At 49.3% G+C, this 21,680-nt stretch overlaps 1 protein-coding gene across 1 annotated transcript in view; it reads left to right on the forward strand.

Moving 5' to 3' along the window:
• Nucleotides 1-17,503, forward strand: part of LOC119844907 (pleckstrin homology domain-containing family N member 1) — a 40,959-nt gene extending 23,456 nt beyond the window's left edge. The window contains exons 8-16 of the mRNA XM_038376347.2: nt 391-471; nt 6,818-6,887; nt 8,645-8,799; nt 10,070-10,264; nt 10,869-11,132; nt 12,066-12,218; nt 13,030-13,236; nt 14,669-14,717; nt 15,361-17,503. Of these exons, the coding sequence (XP_038232275.1) occupies nt 391-471; nt 6,818-6,887; nt 8,645-8,799; nt 10,070-10,264; nt 10,869-11,132; nt 12,066-12,218; nt 13,030-13,236; nt 14,669-14,717; nt 15,361-15,536 (1,350 nt within the window). The 3' untranslated portion in view covers nt 15,537-17,503. The remainder of the gene's footprint in view (nt 1-390; nt 472-6,817; nt 6,888-8,644; nt 8,800-10,069; nt 10,265-10,868; nt 11,133-12,065; nt 12,219-13,029; nt 13,237-14,668; nt 14,718-15,360) is intronic.
• The last annotated feature ends 4,177 nt before the right edge of the window (nt 17,504-21,680 follow it).

Raw genomic sequence — 21,680 nt, forward strand, 5'->3', positions numbered from 1 at the left:
ATACTAAAAGAAACATCAACCCCCACACCACATTCCCTGGAAGGAAAAATCATAGGCCCCTGATCCTGCAAACACTTCAGTGTGTGCTTAACTTTGCACACATGAGCAGCAATTGCACTCAATGGGATGACCCGGGTGTAAAGTTAAGCATGTGTGTAAGTGTTGGCAGGGTCAAGTTAGAATTTTGGAGCCAGCTGGAATCTTGTCTAGAAGCTGCACTTCTGGCTGTTGTGGAAGAATAAGGGCACCTATAATTCACGGACCTAAACCCTGCCCGTGGAAAGAATTCAAAGCCTCTCACTGATGTCCATCCGCTTTGGATCGGGCCCACCGTTAGTTGTTTCCCATTGCCTCTTCTGATGCTAACTCTCCTTCCCTGGGCTGTCTCAGGAGCAGCACGACAGGCTTTTGATCCTGTACCCGTCCACACTGGTGATCATCTCCGAAGAGCACAATGGCCTCTACTTTAAGGTACGTGCATTTTCAAGTCCTTTCTCTTCCCCAAACTCCCTTCACTTTATTTCGTTTAGGCCCCCTCTGCTCTTCTTTGCTTTCTCTCCTTTTGCTGCAACCCTGTTGTATGACCAGTAAGCCAACACGGTGGCACAGGGATGTCGTAAGGTATCCTACCATGAGAACCACCTTGCAAAAGTCCAGGGGGAAGGGAGTCCACTGCCTGGGTATTTCAGTGTCTGGGCGGAGGCAGCTTCTATGTTTAGTTGTGGCTTAGAACTGGCTGGGTGGCAACCCTGCAATCCTCTCCATCTTGAGACATACCCTGCAATGCTCCCCAGCAATCTCCGCTCACCTTGGGCTGGCTTGCAATCGCTCGGGCAGAGATGGCCCGCGTGATGCAGGGTTTCTCTGGGGAGGGGCACAGGGTGTTGGCTGGCTGGAGTTGAGGTTGCTAGGTGCATTGGGTTTGCTTGTTGTCTTCACCGAATACATTTTACCGTAAGCTGAAGAGTGCCACACAGGGTACTGGGTGAAGAGTGAGGATCCGGAGCAACATCTGGACCTGCCCATAAAGGCATGAAAATCTTAGCAGCAATGGGAAATATCCATGTCGTTTCCCTACTGTAGTCAACACTGGGCTGATCTCTACTGGTGGGAGCAATGCCAGGAGCTCCAGTGTAGATGGGTGGCTGCAATTTATAAGAACGGCCACTCTGGGTCAGACCAAAGGTCCATCTAGCCCAGTATCCTATCTTCCAACAGTGGCCAGTGCCAGGTGCCCCAGAGGGAAGGAACAGAACAAATAATCAAGTGATCCATCCCCTGTCGCCCATTCCCAGCTTCTGACAAACAGAGGCTAGGGACCATCCCTGCCCATCCTGGCTAATAGCCATTGATGGACCTATCCTCCATGAATTTATCTAGTTCTTTTTTGAACCCTGTTATAGACTTGGCCTTCACAACATCCTCTGGCAAGGAGTTCCACAGGTTGATAGTGCGTTGTGTGAAAAAATTCCAAGCACCATGCTGTCGAGCTTGGCTTTGTAGAGGAGAGAGAGGTCAGAGGAGTGGAGAGGCCAAGTGGGGAAATTCTGATGGGCCCAATAATTTCAGTGTTGACCCTGCACAGACTGAGCACCCCATGACATCCTAGCGTGAGCCAAGCTGCCAGGCCCATTGCAATGTTTCAGTGGGTTTGCAATGAGGTGGGAGGAGTTTGCTCGTCTCCTACAGAAGATGTTGGAGGGAAGAGAGTCAACAGAAGCGGAAGGGACAGAGGGCTGGGAGGGGGTCTGTATTTCTATCCTCTCACAAAGACAAAGGTCCCAGGAAATGCCCATCACTGACATACCATACACAGTGTCTCCCTCTTGGCCCTGGGAGACGGGGTGGGGACATACTTTGGAAGCCAGGAAAGGAATGAGCAGCAGCCTTACCATCAGCTGTGACTGCAGCCGGACACTCGATGCCCCAAGGGCTGGAGAAGAGGGCCGGGACTGGGGTGAGGGGAGAAGGAATCCAGTGATTACTTTTCCCCTCCCCTCCAGAGAACAGCCTACATTTGGCGAAAGCAAATGAGCAATTTTGGCTACTCGGCTTGAAATCCCTTAAAGTGGGCCTGGCTTTCAGAGAGCCTGGAGCTGAGTATAGGGCCCCTTTAAGAGATCTCAGGCTGGGCTTCTAAAATTACTAGTCACTTTGGAAAGCCTAGGCCAGTGATACCAGACCCCCGATCCCCTTGGCATCTCCTTCCCGCCGGGGTAGCCAGGCTTTGCTCCAAGGCAGTTCCTCTGGGTCGGAGTTGATGGCTGTGATTCATCAGGCTCGTGAGATTGCAGCAGGAACCTGCTTTTCCACAGACATGTCAAGGCACAGGATCCTCCTGCCAAGGCTTCTGCCCTGAGCGTGGATGCTAAGATCCAGGGCAATAGGGGTGGGGAAGAAAGCACCAGATCCTTTTCCTCTTGGGTGCTATGCAAACGGCAGGAGTTGCCATTGGCGGCAGCTGGGGGTGGGGGGGCGGTTGGGGAAAGTCAGGTCCCCCTGGATGGAGCAGGTAGGTTCTGACTCACCTCTGATGGGAAAAGGCCCCCAGGCTCGACCTGGGACTGCAAAGCAGGAGCTGCCTGTGCGTGTGCGGAAGCCAGCTCTGTGCCGGAGGAGGGAGAGAGGAGCCAAAGCAGCTGAGGTGGAGGCCGTGGGAAGCTGCCTGTGTGTTTTCCCCACCTGGGGATTGTTAACCTCGTTCACAGAGCGAAGCTGAGCCCGGGGTGTGAGTGAAGAGATCTCAGCCCCTTCCCCCGGCTTTGCAAAGAGCAATGCTGGATGCCTAGTGAGGGGTCGGCGGCTGAGGGGGTTCCGACCTAAGCAGCTCTCCCTGGGCTATGACAGTGATGCCCCCTCAGTCCTTGTGCGCCAGGAACCGGGCTCTGACGACTCCTCCCCTAGCCTAGGGGCTGCCCCGGAGAGGAAGGAGTCCGAGGGGGATTGGGCGCTCAGCAGCTTGCAGCGCTAGGCCTGCACTGGCCAGGACTGCAAACAGAACTGCTCTTCTTCCCTTGGGAGCAGGGAGCGAATAGCGAGGCTGCTGACCGAAGCTGGAGCTGCCCCCATGAGCCAGGGGAGCATGTGGCTGGGAGAGGGAAGGGGATAAAGTACTGGATAATCATGCGCCTTTTCTCCCAGGAGACACTGCCCTGCGCTTCCAGGCAGATAGGCCCATCCCTTGCTCTCGCTGAGCGACCTCCCTCCCTTCTTGCTCTGCAGGCCTCTCTGCTGGCCACGGGCCTGAGGCAGCACCTACCAAGCAGCTGGCACTGCCTTCTGGACGTGTCCCGGGTTCGGTGCCATGAGGGGGTCTGTAGGTCGCAGCATTGATGGGCCCTGGCCGAAGCTGCAACCAGCTCTCCTCAGCTGCAGGGCAGATTACACCGATGCGCTGGGGCTTTGGAGACTGCCGAGCTGGGAATCCCAGAGGCTCCCCACCCCCATCCTGAAAGCTGCCTTTCTGTACCAGGCTTGCTCACAAGCAGGAATGCCGGGCATTGCTCAGGGCTGGCATTATTTCCCCACACTTGCTATGCTGGGAGGGTGGCAAAAGGGAGACGTTCCCTGCCTACGCGGGGGGAGAATGTACTGCACAGCAGCAGCTTTTCCAGCCGCACGCTCGCAGTGCAGTTAGTAATCAGGGTGTGGTTACTCCAGTCAGACTGAGATGTGCTGGAACAATAAATGTACCAGCACTCTGAGCTCAGTCCCAGCACCTTCCAGCCCAGCGCCTGGCAACGCTTCACACCCATGCATTCGTGAAAGCCTCACAGGCAAGGAAGTAATAATTTCTTATCCTGCTGGGGAAACTGAGGCACAGAGCGGTGACTGGATTTTCCCTAGCAAGGTCACACACAGACCAGGTGTCAGAGCCAGGACGAGGCTCCAGCGTGGGGTAGGATCAGACCCCAGGAGTCCTGACTTTCAGGCCTCCCCTGTTGGTCTAATCACTAGCTCACTGTCCTTAATGTGGCAAAGAAATGCCCCAGGAGATAGTGTACGGCTAGCTGCTATTACAGAGGCCCCAGGACCGTGGAAAGAAGCACCCATGACTACAGTGAAACTATTCTAGTGCCATTCTTCAGCAGACCCGTTTTCACATCAGTGGCGCTGTACAACACAGCAAACATCAGGTGCGTTCCCAAAGCCAACCTTCCCCACAAGGGCCAGGTTCGCAAAGGAGAATGAAATGTGCCAGCCTGTGCGTTTTCACAGGTGATTTCTATGCAGTGTGCTATGAACAAACAGCCCTTGATTTCACTAGGGCCCAGAACAAGAACCTGCAGGAACATATTTGATTTCTGCTTATTGCATAGTCATATCTGTTCAAAATCCCTCTTCACAGCAGCAAGAGGGGCAAATCCAAATGGGAGCCCAAATGGGATGGGGTGTATGTTCTGACTCTACAGATTCATTGGGGATGGTGGTTTCTGCCTGCCTCTGATATGTATGATAATTATATATGCTCAGAGCCTGGATCTGTATTGTCCTGTGCCTTGTGCAGTGACTTACTCCAGCATAGAGGGTGTTGTAAAATGCTACTGTTCTGGTTTGGGAGCATTTCACACCTGCTCTGCACTGTACAAGGCAGTTGAGAATCAGGCCAAGGAGCCAATTAAATGGGAGCTAATTAATTGGGCTGTATGGAAAAAATTGTGCACTAGTGAAAGAGGCGGGAAGATCTGGCCCTGAAAGAACAAGTGAGGTCTGGAAAATTTTGAACTGCACTGAGTCATTTGGGTACACTGGGCTAAAGGACCTCAGTAGATGAATTTGGCCTTTCTGTTTGGAATCAGTTCTGCCCATCTCCTGTTCATAGGTGTCCCTTCCCCAGCCTAATCGCTAGGGATGTCTGCATGAAACTGGACCTTTGTTTTTTAAGCACTCATTAGTTCCTGGCTCATCTTCCCCACTCCGAGGTCACTAGCCTCTCCCAGAGACAACACGACTGGCTGCCATGCAAATTGCTCTTCGCTCACAAACAAGACTATGATGACATCAGGCTGCAAGTAAACAGGGCTCTTAAGAAACAAAGATCCTGGTGTCCTGCCATTTCCCCTACTTAAAAAAAGAGAGAAATACCAAAAAATAAATAAATCTCTTATGTGAATTGTTTCCAGTGAGCTGTGGCTTTACGATCCTGGGGTCAGCTGCTCTTATACAGACCAATCCTGCATCTGTTGTGCACCCAAAATTCAGTGGAGGTTTTTGGGTACTAAAGGAAAATGGGGTTTAGACCCTAACTGATACCCTAACTGTAGTAACTCTTGGGAGAAGTTCTCCTGAAAGGCCATGCCACTGATGTAAAGACACTATCAAACCCACAGCATATGGTAACTCCTGCTGAGTTCTAATCCCTGTTCTGACTGTCCCTAGGCAAGTCACTTAACATCTCTTCCTCAGTTCTCTCATCGATTAAATGGAGAAAATAGCACTTCCCAGGCTGACCTGTTGAGAGGATTTATGTTTGCAAAGCTGGACAGTCCTAGGTATTTTATTTCACCTCATGCCACTACCACTGTATATGATTTATTTAGAGAGACATCTCTTCAATGACACTTAATGGCACGTCAATCCTTAAACTCATAACTAGTGATAATGTCTTCATCAGTCTTATTATTCTGTCCACCAGACCAAACAAAGTGTTGTCCGAGTGTTTGCAATCCATGTGGGGAAACCAACCAGAAAATCACTAGAATTTGAAAACAGTGGCACAGGAGAAAGCAAATGTTTTCCATAGGTCAGAGCTCGGCGACTCCTTATAAATAATTTCCATGGCTTGGGCATTCGAGCAACAGTCACAGTTTTTTTTAAAGGCATTTTTTTTCTGTGCATTATGTGAAAATTCATAGGAGAGACTGGGCTTGTGGCTAAGGCACTGGGGTCAGACTCACGTTCTGGGTGCAATTCCTGACTCTGTCTTGTCTGCGTGACCTTGGCACTTAGGGCCAGATTTTTAAAGGTATTTAGGCATCTAAATACTTTCTGAAAATTCTACTCTAAGGGGCAGAGTTTTGAAAACACCTAAGTGATTTAGGCACCTAAATCCCATTGACTCTCAGTGAGACGACGGGCTTGTCAACTCAAACAAATTGTGGTAGGCTGGGTGTGAATCTACCCTGCACCCTGTGGACGTGTGTGAACAGTTAGTTAATACATTTTGACCTAGTCCTACTTCAAAGAGGACTAGGGGTTTGTCTACACTGAAGCGGTGCTGCTGTAGTGGTTCAGTGTAGACGCTATCTACACCAACAGGAGGGTTTCTCTTCTCAGCGTAGGTAATCCACCTCCCCGAGAGGTGGTAGATAGGTCGACGGAAGAATTATTCTGTTGACCTAGCGCTGTCTACACGGGGACTTAGGTCGGCTTAACTCTGCCGCTCAGGGATATGGGGTTTTCACACCTCTTCTGTCGATGTAAGAGGTGTCTGTGCTACATTGCCACTGAGGCACATAGCCTAATATTTTGTATAGACAAACCCTGAGTCACATTTGAAATGAGACTCAATCGCTTAGGTGCTTTTGAAAATTTTGCCCTTAGTCTCTCTCTGCCTCAGTTCCCCATCTGTAAAATGGGGATAATACGGCTTCCTTTCTTCCACCTTTGGCTGTCTGGTCTATTTAGACTATAATCTCTGCATTGTCTCTCCTGATGTGCGTGAACCGCACTTCGTACAATGGGAGCCTGCTCCTAGTTATAGGTTCAGATGCTACAATACAGACAAGAACAGCCTGAAGTTTAAAAAGTAAAAAGAGGGGAAATGTTGAATGCTCTCACGTTGTGGAATTCTAAGCCTGTTCCTTTCTACAAACAGGGAGAACTGCCACTGAATGCAATACAAGTTCATTTTGAAGAAAACCAAAAAAGCTCCTTTCTAATAGAAGGTAGGTGACTGATGGATACTGCATTAAGAACAGTCAGACTGATTTATGGGAATCTGATTCAGTCATTTAAAATTTAGGTTCCAAAATAATATCTTGCTTCTGAACTTTATTTTTATGTAGAAGGGTGGTGGTAGAGTTCCAAAACTTAATCTGGGCAGAAATGTTTGCATCAATGGAAACATATTTACATTGTGCCAGTGAAAAGTCTGTGTTCAGAAACCATTTTTTACTACCGCGTGAGAGCCAGACATTGAAAATGAATTGACCCCGTACAAACAAGAAATGAAATTTACTAGTCTAATTTCACTGTCTGAGCTGTGTGAAATACAAAAATAATCCAACAGCAGGCACCCTGTGATGACAGGGCGACCTGCTTAACTTTTATTTTTGAATTTTGACAAGAAATTTCAGTGAAATCTCAAATTTCTAAATGTTGATGATAAAACAGAATTCAGAACAATTTCCACAGTTATTTTTTCCTGTTTATTTTTCTTCTACTACACCTAGTGATTTTAAAGCATCATTATTTGACTAAACATTGGGAGGAACAATTGTTATGATTGTTTCTTTATCTTGACTGTGTCCCCTTTTAATTTATGCCTAAACTTAAGTACAGTAAAAGCTATTTTATCCGGCACTTCACCAACTGGAAAGCTCTATAAACTGGCATTTCAGATCTTCATTGAAATGCTGGTTTATAGTCCGGTTAATGAGGGGCTGGCAGGGTGTTGGGGCACTGGAGAGGGTGTGTAGTGCGGGCTCTGGGTGGGAGTTTGGGTGCGGGAGAGGGTGTGGGGTGCCAGATCTGGGGGCCACTCACCTCAGGCGGCTCCCTGCAAGTGATGACCTGTCCCGGCCTCTGGCTGCTCCTAGGCAGAGGTGCAACAGGTGGCTCTGCGCACTGCCCATCATTGGCTGGCTGTGCAGCTCTCATTGGATGGGAACCGTGACCAATGGGAGCTGTGGGCGGCGGTGCCAGTATGCAGAGCCACCTGCCGTGCCTCTGCCTAGGAGCAGCTGGAGCCCAGGACAGGTCACCGCTTGTGGGGAGTCACCGCTTGCGGGGAGCCACCAGAGGTGAGCACCTCCCGGATTCGGCATCCCAAACCCTCTCCCAAGCCTCAACCTGCTGCCCTAAGGCCCCTTCCACACCCAAAGTCCCTCCCAGAACCCACGCTCCATACCCTAGCCCCGCATCCCCTCCTGCACCCAAACTCCCTCCCTCTTAGTTAACTGGCATTTTTTTACTTATCAGTACCCTCCCTCCCGCAACATGCCAGATAAAACAACTTTTACTGTATTGTAGTTATTGAAATGACATATACAAAACTATCACTTTTTTTTAAAAAAAAAAAAGAGAAGATTTAAAGAATTCTGTGTCTTGTGAACTAAAGAGAAAGGTGGGGGAGGTAATATCTTTTATTGGACCAACTTCTGTTGGTTAGAGAGACAAGCTTTCATGAACTAAGTTTAGGAACATATTTAATTCTCTTTAATAATTCAAAACCTGTAGCTCAGCTGCTGGCCTGTTGCTGAAATGCAGGTGCTGATTTTTCCTGGGTAGATGCACAACAGGGGAAATTCACCCAGTACCAAGGTCCGTGCAGTACTTACGTCCTACTTACACCTTATTTTGGTGCCTAGGCCTCATGCAGACCCTCCGCCTATGGGGGAAGTTAGTCCTCAGTGGATTTCAGAGGGGAGAAAGATAGACTCTCAATCTGCCTCATTAACCATGTAATTTATTTTACTTCCAGGCCGACTAATAAACTCAATCCAGGTCATTTGCCCCAGCTACGAAGATTACCAGGAGTGGCTGTACTGCCTTAAAACAGCCCAGTTTCGAAATGCTGACTCTTCCCTTTCAGGATCAGAAAGCTTCTCGGGATCAAAGCCACCACACCTTGGGCAGGTAATGTATATATTTATTGCAGGATGGCCTGGCAATCAGTGCGTGTCCTCAAGGACTCCCGGCTGTCGTATCTCTAGTCGCATGAGACTGCCCTGACACACAAGACTGCTTTGAGTCCCACCCTGAAAGGCACTAACGAAAGTCTTTGATCATTTTAGATTATATTTAGAGCCCTATAAAAAGCAGATTCCCAGCCATAGATTATGAATCTGTTGTGCAATTTTAATGATGTATTGTTACAATGACAATAATGGTGACTTACAAAGGTGGCAGCCAGTGCTTAATTTGTAATGGAAGAGGTGCTGGGGCTCACGCAATTTTTCTACTTTCATAAATGAAGCAGCAAGACCCGAGGTGCTAGGGCTATGAGCTGCCAAGCCTAGAGATGCCGGGGCTCAGCCTGGGCACAAATTAAGCGCTGGTGACACACCCCTCCACACTCATCCCCAGCTCATCCTGTTCCATTTGCAGCGGAAATGAGTTCAGGACTTGGGAATTAGTGGAGGACATTTTCCCCCTGCTGAGCGTCTCGTCATTTAAATCCCAGACTGCTCATTTCTTAAAGATGGAGAGGTAGTTCATCTGAACTGCATCTGCACTGATATGCCCGAATCAGCATTAGAACAGCAGCTGCCAGCAGAAATATATGAAGGGGAGATGCAGCTTGGATGTCAAAGAAGTCTCATTAGAAATTACAGGGATGGAGTAAAGGTCAATGAAGGCCCTTGGATTCACCCTGACTCTCATCACCCCACCCCTGCGACAGTCCCACCTGCATCCTTTCCTCTCCCCACTCACCAGAGCAGTCTTTCACCGAATAGCCCAGCATGGCAGTGAGCAAAATTGTTTCCCATCTGACGACTGGTCAGTGTCCAATGTGCAATGAGTTGATGGGTTTCACTCCAGTTCCCGAGGGTGACGTGTCCCCGCCGCACAAACCACCATCGCAGCTGGCCCCCATATAGCACCCTGGTTCGCAGTTCACGGGCACTTAACTCCTCTCCCACACCTGGTGGGCAGCGCCTCCCTCTCAGGTCATCAGCGGAGGTTGCCATGGCCCTGGTCTGTGCCTAGCGAGGGGACTCTGGGCTGTCAGGCCAGCACCAAATTCACTGAAAGAGCAGCCAATGCTAACGTAGCATTGCCCATGGATCTGAGGGCGAGCTGACCACTGGGGGTCTCTGTCAGAGCCTGGGGGATGTTGTGGGGAATGGATGAGCCTGAATCTACCAATGAGCAGTGTTGGTATTTTTAACCATGCCCAATGTAGTTCCCAGGCAGCGGGAGAGGCTCACTCACCTCCGATGGGCGGACAAACTCCTGGACGTCACGAGGGAAACTTACCACCTCAACCCACCACTCCCAGCACAGTGGCTCCATCCCTGACCAGCAATCATTTGTTCTGATGCCTGAAGGCAGAGTGACTGAAGACCCGCTGTCCCCTGGCTATGCCCAGCCTGTCCATGTAAGTGAGGTCTCCAGGGAGCCCGGAGCATACGTAGGGAACCAGTTTTGACGTTGGGGAGGAATGGGTGTGTTCAACAGTGTCGGGGTTGCGCTGCTGGTCAGGAAAGCTGAATGAAAGTTACTCATTGATGCACTAGCCTGACAAGTAATTTACATGCAATTAACCAGATGGAATAGGGGCCACTGGCTTAATTTGGTTAAATGAGAGTTTAGATCAGCAAGGGAATTTCCAAAGCAGTTGTGGGGATTGGACCTTGTTTCAGATCAGTATCCTCATTAATATTACACTAGAAATCTGTATTAAATCCACACTAAAAAGCTATGTTCAAAGAATGGTGAGGATACAGTGTGAAGGCACTGAAAGGTCAGAGAACCTCCAAGTTAAGATTACTGCACACCCTTAACTCTGCCCCTTTGCCTGTAGAAACTAAAATTCATCCTTTAATTGCACAGTCACCTGCTAGTTCACGTTCACTGTAACACGAGCATGTGTGTATTCTGGTAGGTGTGTGCCTAATCACGTCTGTGTGCCTGTGGGTGACGTGTGTCCGGACTCTCACTGTTATGACAGCTGGTCCACAGCATTTGTTGTCTTGTTTCAGTGCCTGGCAAACCCCAGCTGGGCAAGTACCGGGATCCCCAAACCAGAACTGAAGAGGGGCGGCAGCGCTCGCAAATCCAAAGGCAAATGTGGACCTGCCCAGCAGCCACAGCCCAGTAGCCAGGACTCGGAAAGGACTGTGTTTAGCCTCATTCCCGGAAACCCCAACCGGGAGCTGCTGTCGCCAGTGTACAATGATCCCTACTCTCCACGGAGCTCCCAGCAGCACCCAGGGGTCCCCCTGCTGCATCTGGACTCGAACAACGTAAGGGCTTCTCATCTCACTGGGATGCGGATGACGTGGCCGAGGCCTTTACGCTCCAGTGTCAGCACACTCGTGGTGGGGAGGGGAGTGGAGTAGATGGACCCAAGGGATTTGGTCACCTGCCGACAGAGGCATCCATATTCTCTCCATGCTCCTGCCCTGCATTCTGCCTCGCTTCCCTTAAAGGGCAACTCACAGAAAGTTACTTCCACAATAGCAGGTGTTTTGGGGGCAGGAGTGAGAAACGGGATGGGTTCATCTCTGCTTTGGATGGAGCAAGGGCTCATTAACCCCTCATTTGCTCCTGGACCCGAAGGCTGTGTGAGTGCTGCTCTGACTGGAGCTCTGCTGGTAAAGAAGAGGGTTTTACATGGTGAGGGGGGTATTATTATGGCACAGGACATGGCATCTCCTCTTCCTGAGCCTTTCCTAGATAAATCTGGTCTCTAGAAGATCAGAGAGGCCGGACCAGCTTTAAGTGTAAGCAAAGCAATTAGCCACTGCCCTCCGTGCAGGCTCTGTAGCTAACTGGCTGGTTCTAGCTCCAGTTACAGATAGGAAAGCACGGATGTAACCTTTTCTTGCAACTTAGGACTCTGTACATTGTGAAGCTGGTCTTGGGAAGAGGCCAGTGGTATGTTCTGCACTGGCTTAGTGCCTGTGGTCATATCTGTTTCCATCAAGCTGTACCAAGGATAAGAGCCTACTACTGGTTCACAAGCAAAGGAGTTACCCCGTTAGCTCCAGTGATTACCATTGATGCTGAGTTCAGTCCCCACTGATGCACAGTTCTAGAGCCAGGGCTCCGTGATTCCATTACTTAGGACTGCGTTGCATTTGAAGTTAGAATTTCAGGGGAATCCCACCCGCTGGTCCTGAATGAATCAGTGTGTCCGCGAGACCTGGCGTTAACTTTTTGACTCTTCCTTTCAGCGGAATCAATGGAGCTTGGGGGAAAATCAGACTCTGGCAGCTCCCATCTCTCTGGAGAAACCAGCCCTGCCCCGCTCTCCCGTGTACACTGACCCCTACACGCCAACCTTCACCCCTGGGGGCAGGGTTGCAGACTCTGACTTCCTGGAAGAGGTACTATATGTATGTGACGGTAGGGCTGCCCAGGGCAAGAGGAGTCACATCCTTCACTTAGTACACAGAGCTTTGACAGCGTGTGACCCCAACAGAGCCATGCCCGGCACTGCAAGCTTTTTTCCCTGGGCAAGTGTTCCACAGATCCGGAAATCCGGTGCCTGTACTCTTTGGTGACCAGCAAAGTTCTCTGCCTGTTGGCTCTGGACTGAAGCAGTGAGGAGCTGGTTTCCTCTGTCCGGATCAGGGTGCCAAGTGATCCAGAGATGAACAAAAAGGCACCAAGACTGGGGTGGGGGTAGGCGGTGAGCTTTGGTTTCCCCAAACCAGGGTGATTCAGATATAGGGACCGCTTTCTCCAAACCCCTGAGTTTCAGCAGTGTTGTTTGGGGGTGTGTAGATGAATCAATAAGCTCATCTCTCATAAGCTGCTGCCATTTCTGCGCCATCTTGCTGATAAATGGCGGCTCCCTTTCATCTCCCCTTTTCAGAGCCCTGAGCTGCCCTTCAGTCTCCCCCCCGCCTTGTGATGTGGCAGTGTCCCATCCCCCCATCCTTGTGCCTGGCCAGGATTCCCTCTGGAGCTCCTCGTCATTGCTCGGGGGCATGGCTGAGTGGCATGAGGCTACTCCCCCTCCCTCATCGAGGGGCTGTGTGTCAACTCGGTGGAATTTAAAGTTTAGACCCTGAATCTCTTTTTGTGGCTCTGGTATTTTATTGAGACATCGGGGTGGGTGGAAGTGGGGGGCAGTCAGAGAAGGCCCCTATCCAGGGACGGCAGTTACCAAATTGGGATTTGTTCTCATCTAAGTTCTTAAGATGCCATGGTCAGACTGGCTCAGAGCAGCTGAACGGCTACGCAGAAATCCCAGAGGCCCATCCGCTGCAGAAGAAGACCTCCCATCCGTTGCCCACCAACCGCGGCAGAGAGCCACCCGCAGTGCAGAGATACAGCATCCCTGGCACCTCGTGTCACTTCCCGCTGGCACCTCCCTCCAACCTTTCCTGTTTTACAAACGTGAGTGCCAAGATGGGGAGCCTCTGATGGCGCCTCTGGGTCGCTCCCACTGCCGCCAGACGTGTTTGTGCCCTCAGGGCCCAGATTTTGAAGCCAGGCATGACTGGGCACCCCTTCATTTCTAAAGGGCATTCCTCTGACCACGGAGCAGGGCTGGCAGGAGGTGAAAACATCTTTCAGAGACTGTGCAGCATCGTCCTGTGGTGACCTTGTGTTGCACCAGGAGGAGACAAATGTCTTGATGCTGAGATGGTACCTTGACATGGCCAGTGGTAACAACAGCATCTCTGGTGGTACATGCCAGAGTAGGTCAAGAAGTAGGCTATTGCCCAGATCCAGACTGGGGCGTTATGTAAAATAAGAGTGGGTTTGCTCCTCCTGCCCCACTGTGGCTTAGAGTCTGCAGGCGTGTTGGGTGTGATTTCAGTCCAGGGTGTGGGGAAAGGGATGTGCAACTCTGGTTACTTTATTAATAAGGAGTCATATCCCAAGGTCCTTATTTATGTCTGTCTTAGGTATTTATAGCCCCCCGTTATCGTAATGTCCCAGCGCCTTACAATCTATAATGGATTTCTCCTCACTGCACTCCTGTGAGGTAGGGAAGTATTATCCTCATTTTACAAAAGGGAAACTGAGGCAAAGAGCGGCTAAATGACTTGGCCACAGTCGTGGAGGAAGTCTGTTCCAGAGCAGTGACTTGAATCCAGGTCTAGCTAGGTTAGTGCCCTAACCACTGGACTACTCTCCTCTATATTTGTAAGCTTTCCTGCAGTTATCATCCCCACAGAGCCTGAGCCCGTTAGCACACACATCCCCACAGGTCCCCACTCAAGTAGGGTCAGTATCATTATCCCCAATCTGTAGATGGGGCACAGAGAGAGAGATCAGAAGTTCTGAATAGCCACTATTTTTAGTTAAAGTCAATGGGAGCTATGGATACTCAGCAACTCTGAAAACCAGCCCCTAAGGGACTTGACCAAGATCACCCAGGAATTCTGTTGCAGAGTTGGGAGTTGAATGCAGATTGCTGAGTCCCGGTTGGGGGACTTAGCCACGAAGCCAGCCTTCTGCAGCGTCCTTGCTCCCACAGGCTGCAGGGGGCTGAAGATGCAGCTCCTTGTCCAGGGGACACCTACTGCCCTCGAGAAGCCCATTTTCCCAGCCCAGGTGTGATGCATGCCCAAGAGCAACCTCTCTGAGTGACTAAGAAAGGATGTGGATGGGGTCCAGCTGGACCTGCCCATTATGCCAGAAAGATGATGGTTACAATGCAGCGGTGTAAAGTATTTGACCCTCAGGGATAGAACCAGGGTACATCCTGGAGGATTTGGAGGTGGGAAGCTAGAGAGCTGCGATTCTTTGGTGAGAAAGATCCCGGCATTGACATCCCAAGTGCTAAGAGACACTCCTCGTCACTATTTCTTTCCTCTAGATCCCCTCCTTGAGGGAAGAATTTCTGGGCTCCTCACTGCAGTCCTCAGGTGAGTCCCCCAGGAGACAGACAGAACCACTGACTGGTTCCAGTACAATGCAACACCAGCACTAGATTTCTGCCTCTCGTCTAACAGGGCCTTGGCTGTGCTCAGCCCAGCACAGCTGTATCTCAACACTTTCTAAATCTGCCAGCAGCTGCTGTGTGTTCTGCCACCCAGGCTTCATGGTTGGTGTCTGCCAACTTCAGCTAGTGACAGAAAAGGCCCCTTTGCTGTCCCTGGGCTCCATCTTTCTGGCTTACGTTGGGGTTTGCATTTGACACAGGGCTTTTGCTAGGTCCATTGCTTCCCAGTGGCTTCTCAGTGGCCACGAGACAAAGAAAAACAACCCGCCTCATTCGTGGCTGGCCTGCACTCTCTGTACGAGTCTCAGCAGTGAGACCAAGAACTGTAGGGATGGAGCTCTCCCCAGGAGCTGGGCCATCTGGGGCTGGGGCAGGGCATTATGGGCCAAGCATGCTATGCTGATCCTTCTCTTGGATCTGCTCTCCGAGAGCTTCAGCTACCAGTTCTCTCACTGCAGCCCCTTACCCTGTTGTATATTTTTGGAAGAGACTTATAATAGCATAGAAATCCTGTAGCAATCAATGTAAACTGCTTTGCTGGTCTCTCTTTCTCCCCTGATTTGCAGAGGGAAGCGCTGGTGCTTACAACCTGCCCAGGAGTGGCCGCCTGCAGCACGACTCTGCATATCACGACTACGCAGAACTCCAAAGCTTCCACAGCGACTTGAGTTACGACAACCTCTGGGAGGCCGAGGAGCAGCAGGCTGAGCCCTTCTGCTGCCGGCAGGTTTATCATGTGTGAGGGCAGTAAGCCAAAGCAGTGCTCATTAAAACTCCCGGGCCTGTCCCACCCTGACCACCCTGCTCTCAGCCAGGCCTTTTAGCTGTGAAGCGTTTAAGGTGGGTATCAATTGAGCAGGGGGAAGGATCCCTACAAGTGACTGGGTCTCCTGTCTGAGCTGAGCTCTGGCTCCGGCAGGTTTTCACCATGTTGGAACTCTTCCAGCAACTCTTAATACGATGCCCACGAGCACGAACAAGACCTCCAACCCTAATGAAAAATGAAGTCCCTCCCCACCCCCCAACATTTCGACCATACTAGGGGGATATTGGATGCTAGGCACTCTACAGAAACCCACTGCCCCGGCTGTGTAGGGAACCGGGTTTTGTGAATAGCCGTTGTTCCATGCAGTAGAAAAGAAGCCTAGCTACTAATCACGCTCCCTTCAGTTAACAGGACATTGTGTGTCTGGGAAGGTCGGTGACTCAGAGGGGATAGAAGAGGAGAAACCGGCATTGGATGGGTTAGTTTGTGTGTTCAGTATTAGAGCTATGCATTGGGAGACCTGGTCGCTTTCCTTTTCAATGGAGCTGCTTAGTTGGCGACACCTTTAAACCTTGAGCTCTGTTGATTAGTCAGACCTTTGCCCTCTAAGCCTCAAGTCTGTGAAGACCTGTGAACATTCACGATCACCTAAAGTCTGCAGCGTGGGTAACAACTGCACTCAGTCCATTGACTTGGTGCAAAAGTCAGGGCTGGCAATGGAGATAGGGTAGACAGAAATCCTGACCTGATCCACAGGCCCTGCTAAAGCTAACAGAGGAGGGTCATGTAGGGTCCACCTCCGTCTCTGGACTCCCCTCAATCTTCCCTGCCAGTGATGGCTCAGAGACTGTGGTGATGGGTGCCAATGAAAGAATCTGCATAGCTTGGCCAGCATTGAAAAAGAGAGGAAGAGGAAATCTATTACCTGTGAAGTGCTCCAAAGGGCATGTGTTTTCAAAACAGTTCTCCAGGTGAGGATACCCCTGGATCCCTCCATGAGACTTTTTCTTCTCTCACCCATTCAGACTTCTCCAAGTTTACTGAACTCAATCTAAACTCTGCCTCTTGTGTGTCTGGGCAGTGGGGGTTGGCAGGAAATCCATTAAGCAAAACTCCTGCATGATCCTCTGAACGGTCCAGTAATCTAAGGAATGCTGGTGACCTGAGCTCCCCTCCAGGGCCCTTAGGGGAAGGCAGAAGACCACTGCACAAAAACCATCATTCCTGAGGGGACAGTGTCTGAGCTTTATCATTTTCCAGCCGCTTCAGCCGGATCCTTCGGCACATACAGGGTCAACAGCAAGCCAAGGTGCTTTACCCTAGGCTCCAAATTCTAACCTGCATTCCCCAAGCAATCTGTAGAACAAAGCGTATTAAGGAAATCTTTTTCTTTCACCAGTAGAAGTGAAACAAGCCACTAGACTGTTGTACTTGAAACTTTTTTTAGAAGGTAATGAGCAAAGTTTACACGTAGGTTTTGAGTGGAATATTTGTATTTAATGTGTAAATGTGGGTGAGTTAAAAACCTATTTAATTTTGTAGCTATGGACTATGAACAATACTGTGAGACTCTCAGCTGCCAACACATCTGTGCTGTGTGGGATGGTTGGGTCTTCTAGCTGTTTTTGTTTTGTTTTGTTTCAGGTTTACTTTCATATTGGGAGGGTTTATATATAATAACACTGAGAGGAGCTATTTATTATGAACAGAATTGCACTGGGGAATGTCAGAAGCACATAGTTTTCTGGGATGCAGCCAGGCTCACTGAACGTTGCTGTGTTCACTGAAACCAAAGACCTTTTTCAAGATCTAGATTTTTATATATATAATAGCAGAGATTGCAATGTATCAAAGTAATTTACTGTAAAGTACTCTGGTCAATTTCTGCAAGCCTGTACAATTCTAATAATAATACATACACCTTCTTCAGAACTGAGTCTCTGTTTGTCCTCACCTGGTTTAACTGAGGGATTGGTGGTTTTCCTCTGTGTTGCTGTCCTTCTTTCCAGCACCTGAAGGACAAAATAACTTTTCCCCACCCCCCCACAAGTCTTTGAATCACTAACTGGAGGAAAAATTTTCAGACTGCCGGCAGCCTGCGCTGCTCACTTTAGATCAGTCATGTGCAAACGCCTTATCTAGGAACAAATTCTCTAGTGTGTTCTTCAGGAGATGGGATTTGTGCCAGAGGCTGGAACTCCAGAGTTTACAGACTCTGTTTTGCCCTGCTGTCTTTGACTGATACTTGCAAAGCACCTTTCCAGCCGAAAGATTCCAAAGAATTAAAATTGCTCAAAAGATTTTACTGACTGGGATCGTTTTGCCTGCCTGCGAAGTTTATCAGTTATGCTGGCTGCAGTCCAGTAATACAGGAAACTTGCACAGGGCCAGCACGAGCTGAAGTAGAATCATAAGTGATGCATAAACCTTTAGCGGGACATTTGCACAGGAGTGGATTTCACTCAAGAGGCACCTTCTCTTTCTCTCTTGTTTCTCAGTCTTTCAAACTAATCTAGCATTCTACAGCAGCTGTGATTGTACCATCCAACTAACATTTCCAGGGTGGGAGGGGGAAGGAAATCAGTTAAGGCATTCTGGGAGGAAGCTTTGAGTGGAAGTAAAGTTCCAGGCTCATTGGGTGAGTGGATTGAAGGACAGGCCCAGGTCTTCCAAGGTAGTATCAGTGGGAGTTAGGCATCTAAATGCCTTTGAAAATCTGGATGTCCCTCCGGGCTTATTTGTCCCTCCAGGTTGGGAACGGTGAAGTCCATAAAGGGGAGAAGCAGCTCCAGTTCTCAAGACAGCGATCGGGCATTAAAGAAACTCAGTGTATGGATTTAGCCTGGAACAAGGCTTTATAAATGTCACCCTGTCTCTACCCATCTGCTGCTCCTAATGAAGCCGTCTTTTGTTGTTCTTTCAAACCTGAATCACTTTTCCTTTCCTTTTTGTAAAAAGAAAAGGAGTACTTGTGGCACCTTAGAGACTAACAAATTTATTAGAGCATAAGCTTTCGTGAGCTACAGCTCATGAGCTGTAGCTCACGAAAGCTTATGCTCTAATAAATTTGTTAGTCTCTAAGGTGCCATAAGTACTCCTTTTCTTTTTGCGAATACAGACTAATACGGCTGCTACTCTGAAACCTTTCCTTTTTGTGTTTCCTTTCCTGTTTGTGACGGTCCGGTCCGCTCTTAGCCTGTTAGACTCTTAAAGAAATTTTACCTTTTGACCTGGCTCCCCCTCTCTTGTGGAGATTGCTTGATTTGAGTACACAAAAGAAAGAACGGCCACCTTCAAAACATGCAGCTCAGTGTTGTAAGGAGGAGCCGGGACAGTGTCTGCATTGGAAGATTTAAACACTTGAACTCAGGGGCAGCATTTAGGCCCAGCTGTTTAAAGCTATTTAGTCTCTGCTGTGCTCCACCATCGATGGAATTTAGGCACCTGACTGCCCGCTTTGCTTTTGAAAACGAGACTTACATTCCTAATGCAATTAAGCATTGTGACGCTGAGCGAAGCAACACCTAAAGAGCTTTAAAAATCGGGGCCTTAGTTACTACAGACCAGGGTACTGTAGAAAATGCCTGTCAAAGAGAGAGATTTGATGGTGGTGAAAATCTAGTGCATTTATCCCTGTAAGAAAAGATTCCACCAAACTGCATTGTGCAGCCAGCTGATTGTTGGGGGATTAGGAGTTATCACCCTGTCACTGAAATACAGCCATCTCTGGGGTGGAACCTGGCAATCCTGAAACGGCACACAGTAACATAGCACACCTGTTCAGGATAGAAAATGAAGCCTACCTTATCCAGATGCAAGTACAGGCAGGATAGCATGAGGCAGAACGTAACATAATGTGATATCTTGGCCATATTCCATGCTGGGTAATCTTGCATAAAACTGCCATGGGGCTCTAATGACCACAGTGCCAGGGCCTTAATCATATGTCTTGTCTGAAAGACAAAACCTTGGACCCCATTGCCCCTTCACGTCATTCTGGGCTGTTAGTTCAGTGCTAGCGATGGGAATAGTGCCAGCTATTGGGGAGAGAGAGACCCACTGTGGAAGTGAAGCCCTCATCCCTGAACATCATCGTTTAATTGATCTCTAAGACCTGGGCTAGAGACCGTTTTTGTCCTGGCAGAACTAGGCAGGGTGGCTTTGTCTCATAATCCAAATAGTTTATAATGGTACTGGTACAGCTTATTCCTTTTCCCATATAGGCATATGCCACTTTTATACTGATGTAACTGCATCTGACTCCGCACCTTGGAGAAGCAGGGGGGAGGGGATTGTACCACTTAAACTAAGCCAGTATTATTAAAGTGGTAGCACTTTTGTGGGTGGATGAGCCCTAAAGTGGATGAGTCCCCAGTCAGCACCCCAAAATAGTGGGTAAACTCAGATCCCAATCCAAGCTTCACAGCACTGGCACATCTCTGCTACTTCACCAATACCATTTCCTGCAGCCCCTAAGATTTTTCCTGGGAGCTACTGACCCTGCTTAGCTGTTGCTATTGCAGACTGCAGTGGTATATTTTCAAGCTCTACCTTATCCTCCTCTCTTGTGACTGAAAACCCACCTCTCTCTCTGACATGCTTTTCAGCCGATCCAAGGTTTATAAATAGAGAGTTTAATTAAAGTAACACTAGCTATCGCAGTGCTACCAATGCCGTGTCACTGGTCAGCTTCATCTTATGCTATTGCTTCTGCCCCCTGATTAGCTGATTCTGAAATCCATTAAGTGTTCATCAGGACTACATAAGAGTGGACATTTGCACGAGGATATGTGGCGTGTTCTCTTTCCGCCGATGTTCTTGTGAACATGTTGCTTGCACGAATGCTCGTGAAGGGGAGTTGTGAATGTTCTCAGAATTAATGTGTGCCTTTAATTGAAAGAACGTTCAGCAGTTCTTTTTGTCAGGGCTCTGCCATCCGATGGACCATGCAGAAATAAATTGCCTTCCTTTGAGAACGTGGGAGAGCATTTTGTTTCCCTCTCCGCTGTATGAGAGGTGAAGAGAGATCTTTCAGAGCTACTGTATATGTACAGAGGAGGGAGTATCATCTGGTATTTATGGGGACTAGGAATTCAAGAGTCCTGGGTTTGCTTCTGGTTCAGCCACTGACTCCCTTTGTGACCTTGGGCCGTCCATGCAACATTTTGTACCTCAATTTCTTCACCTGTAAAATGGGGACCTGTCCTCCTATGGGCCTGGGGGGATTAATTCATATTGGTAGCAGGTTTTAAGATCCTTGGCAAATGGAAGTTTCTCTAAGTGCAAAGCATAACTGCAGGGCTCTCAGAAGCCTGAGTTGTTGTTCTCCTACTAAAGTCCTACCCTGTCTCTACGCCGTGCAGAACTTTCCCTTTGCTGTGAAGAATACTAAGGCCCCCCACGGCCCTTGGGCCAAGGAGGAGTGGGCTGTGCTGGGTGCGGATGGGACAGGAAGTTGCTTTCCCTGAAGACTCAGTCTGAATGGTGGGGAACAGGGCCAAGAACTGGGGCCTGGCCTCATTCCCATGCTGCTCAGAGACCAGGGAGAAGAAAGGACAGAACAGGGCTGCTGCATCATTGCAGAAGAGCCCATTAAGCCAGGGGTCTTTCCCCTTCGCTTTGACCAAGGCTGTGGCTGCGGGGACTAAATCCACTTCCCCTTCCCCCCACCAAAGCCCAGGGATGTCCCTCATCCAGTGCCATGAGGGCTTTAAGATGAAGATCCATTCAGCTCCTCCCAAAGTGGGATGGAGTGACTGCTCTGGGTATCGTTTAGTTGGTATGGTGCCTGGGCATGGAAGGAGCTAGGGAAATATCCCTGGTCTGTTAGTCCGAGCTGCCTTTCAGTTGCCGAGTAGTTTAAAGTAAAAACCCGCCAGCCGTCATTTCTGTAGGACTCAGACACAAGCAGGGTCTTCTGCTGGCTCGCTAGCAAATGCCATTCATAGAGCTGGCTTGAAATCATTTGACAGCTATCGCTTTCCAATCCTTTTGAAGTCCCGGTGGTCCAGGCAAATGTCTTGGAAAGCGACCGAGCAGAAATTTCCACTAGAACCTATGCTCTGATTTTATTATGATCAGATGAATCATTAGTGGGGCTATTGCTTGAACTACATCTCG

This window comes from Dermochelys coriacea, chromosome 18, assembly GCF_009764565.3.
Source record: "Dermochelys coriacea isolate rDerCor1 chromosome 18, rDerCor1.pri.v4, whole genome shotgun sequence".
NCBI lineage: Eukaryota > Metazoa > Chordata > Testudines > Dermochelyidae > Dermochelys > Dermochelys coriacea.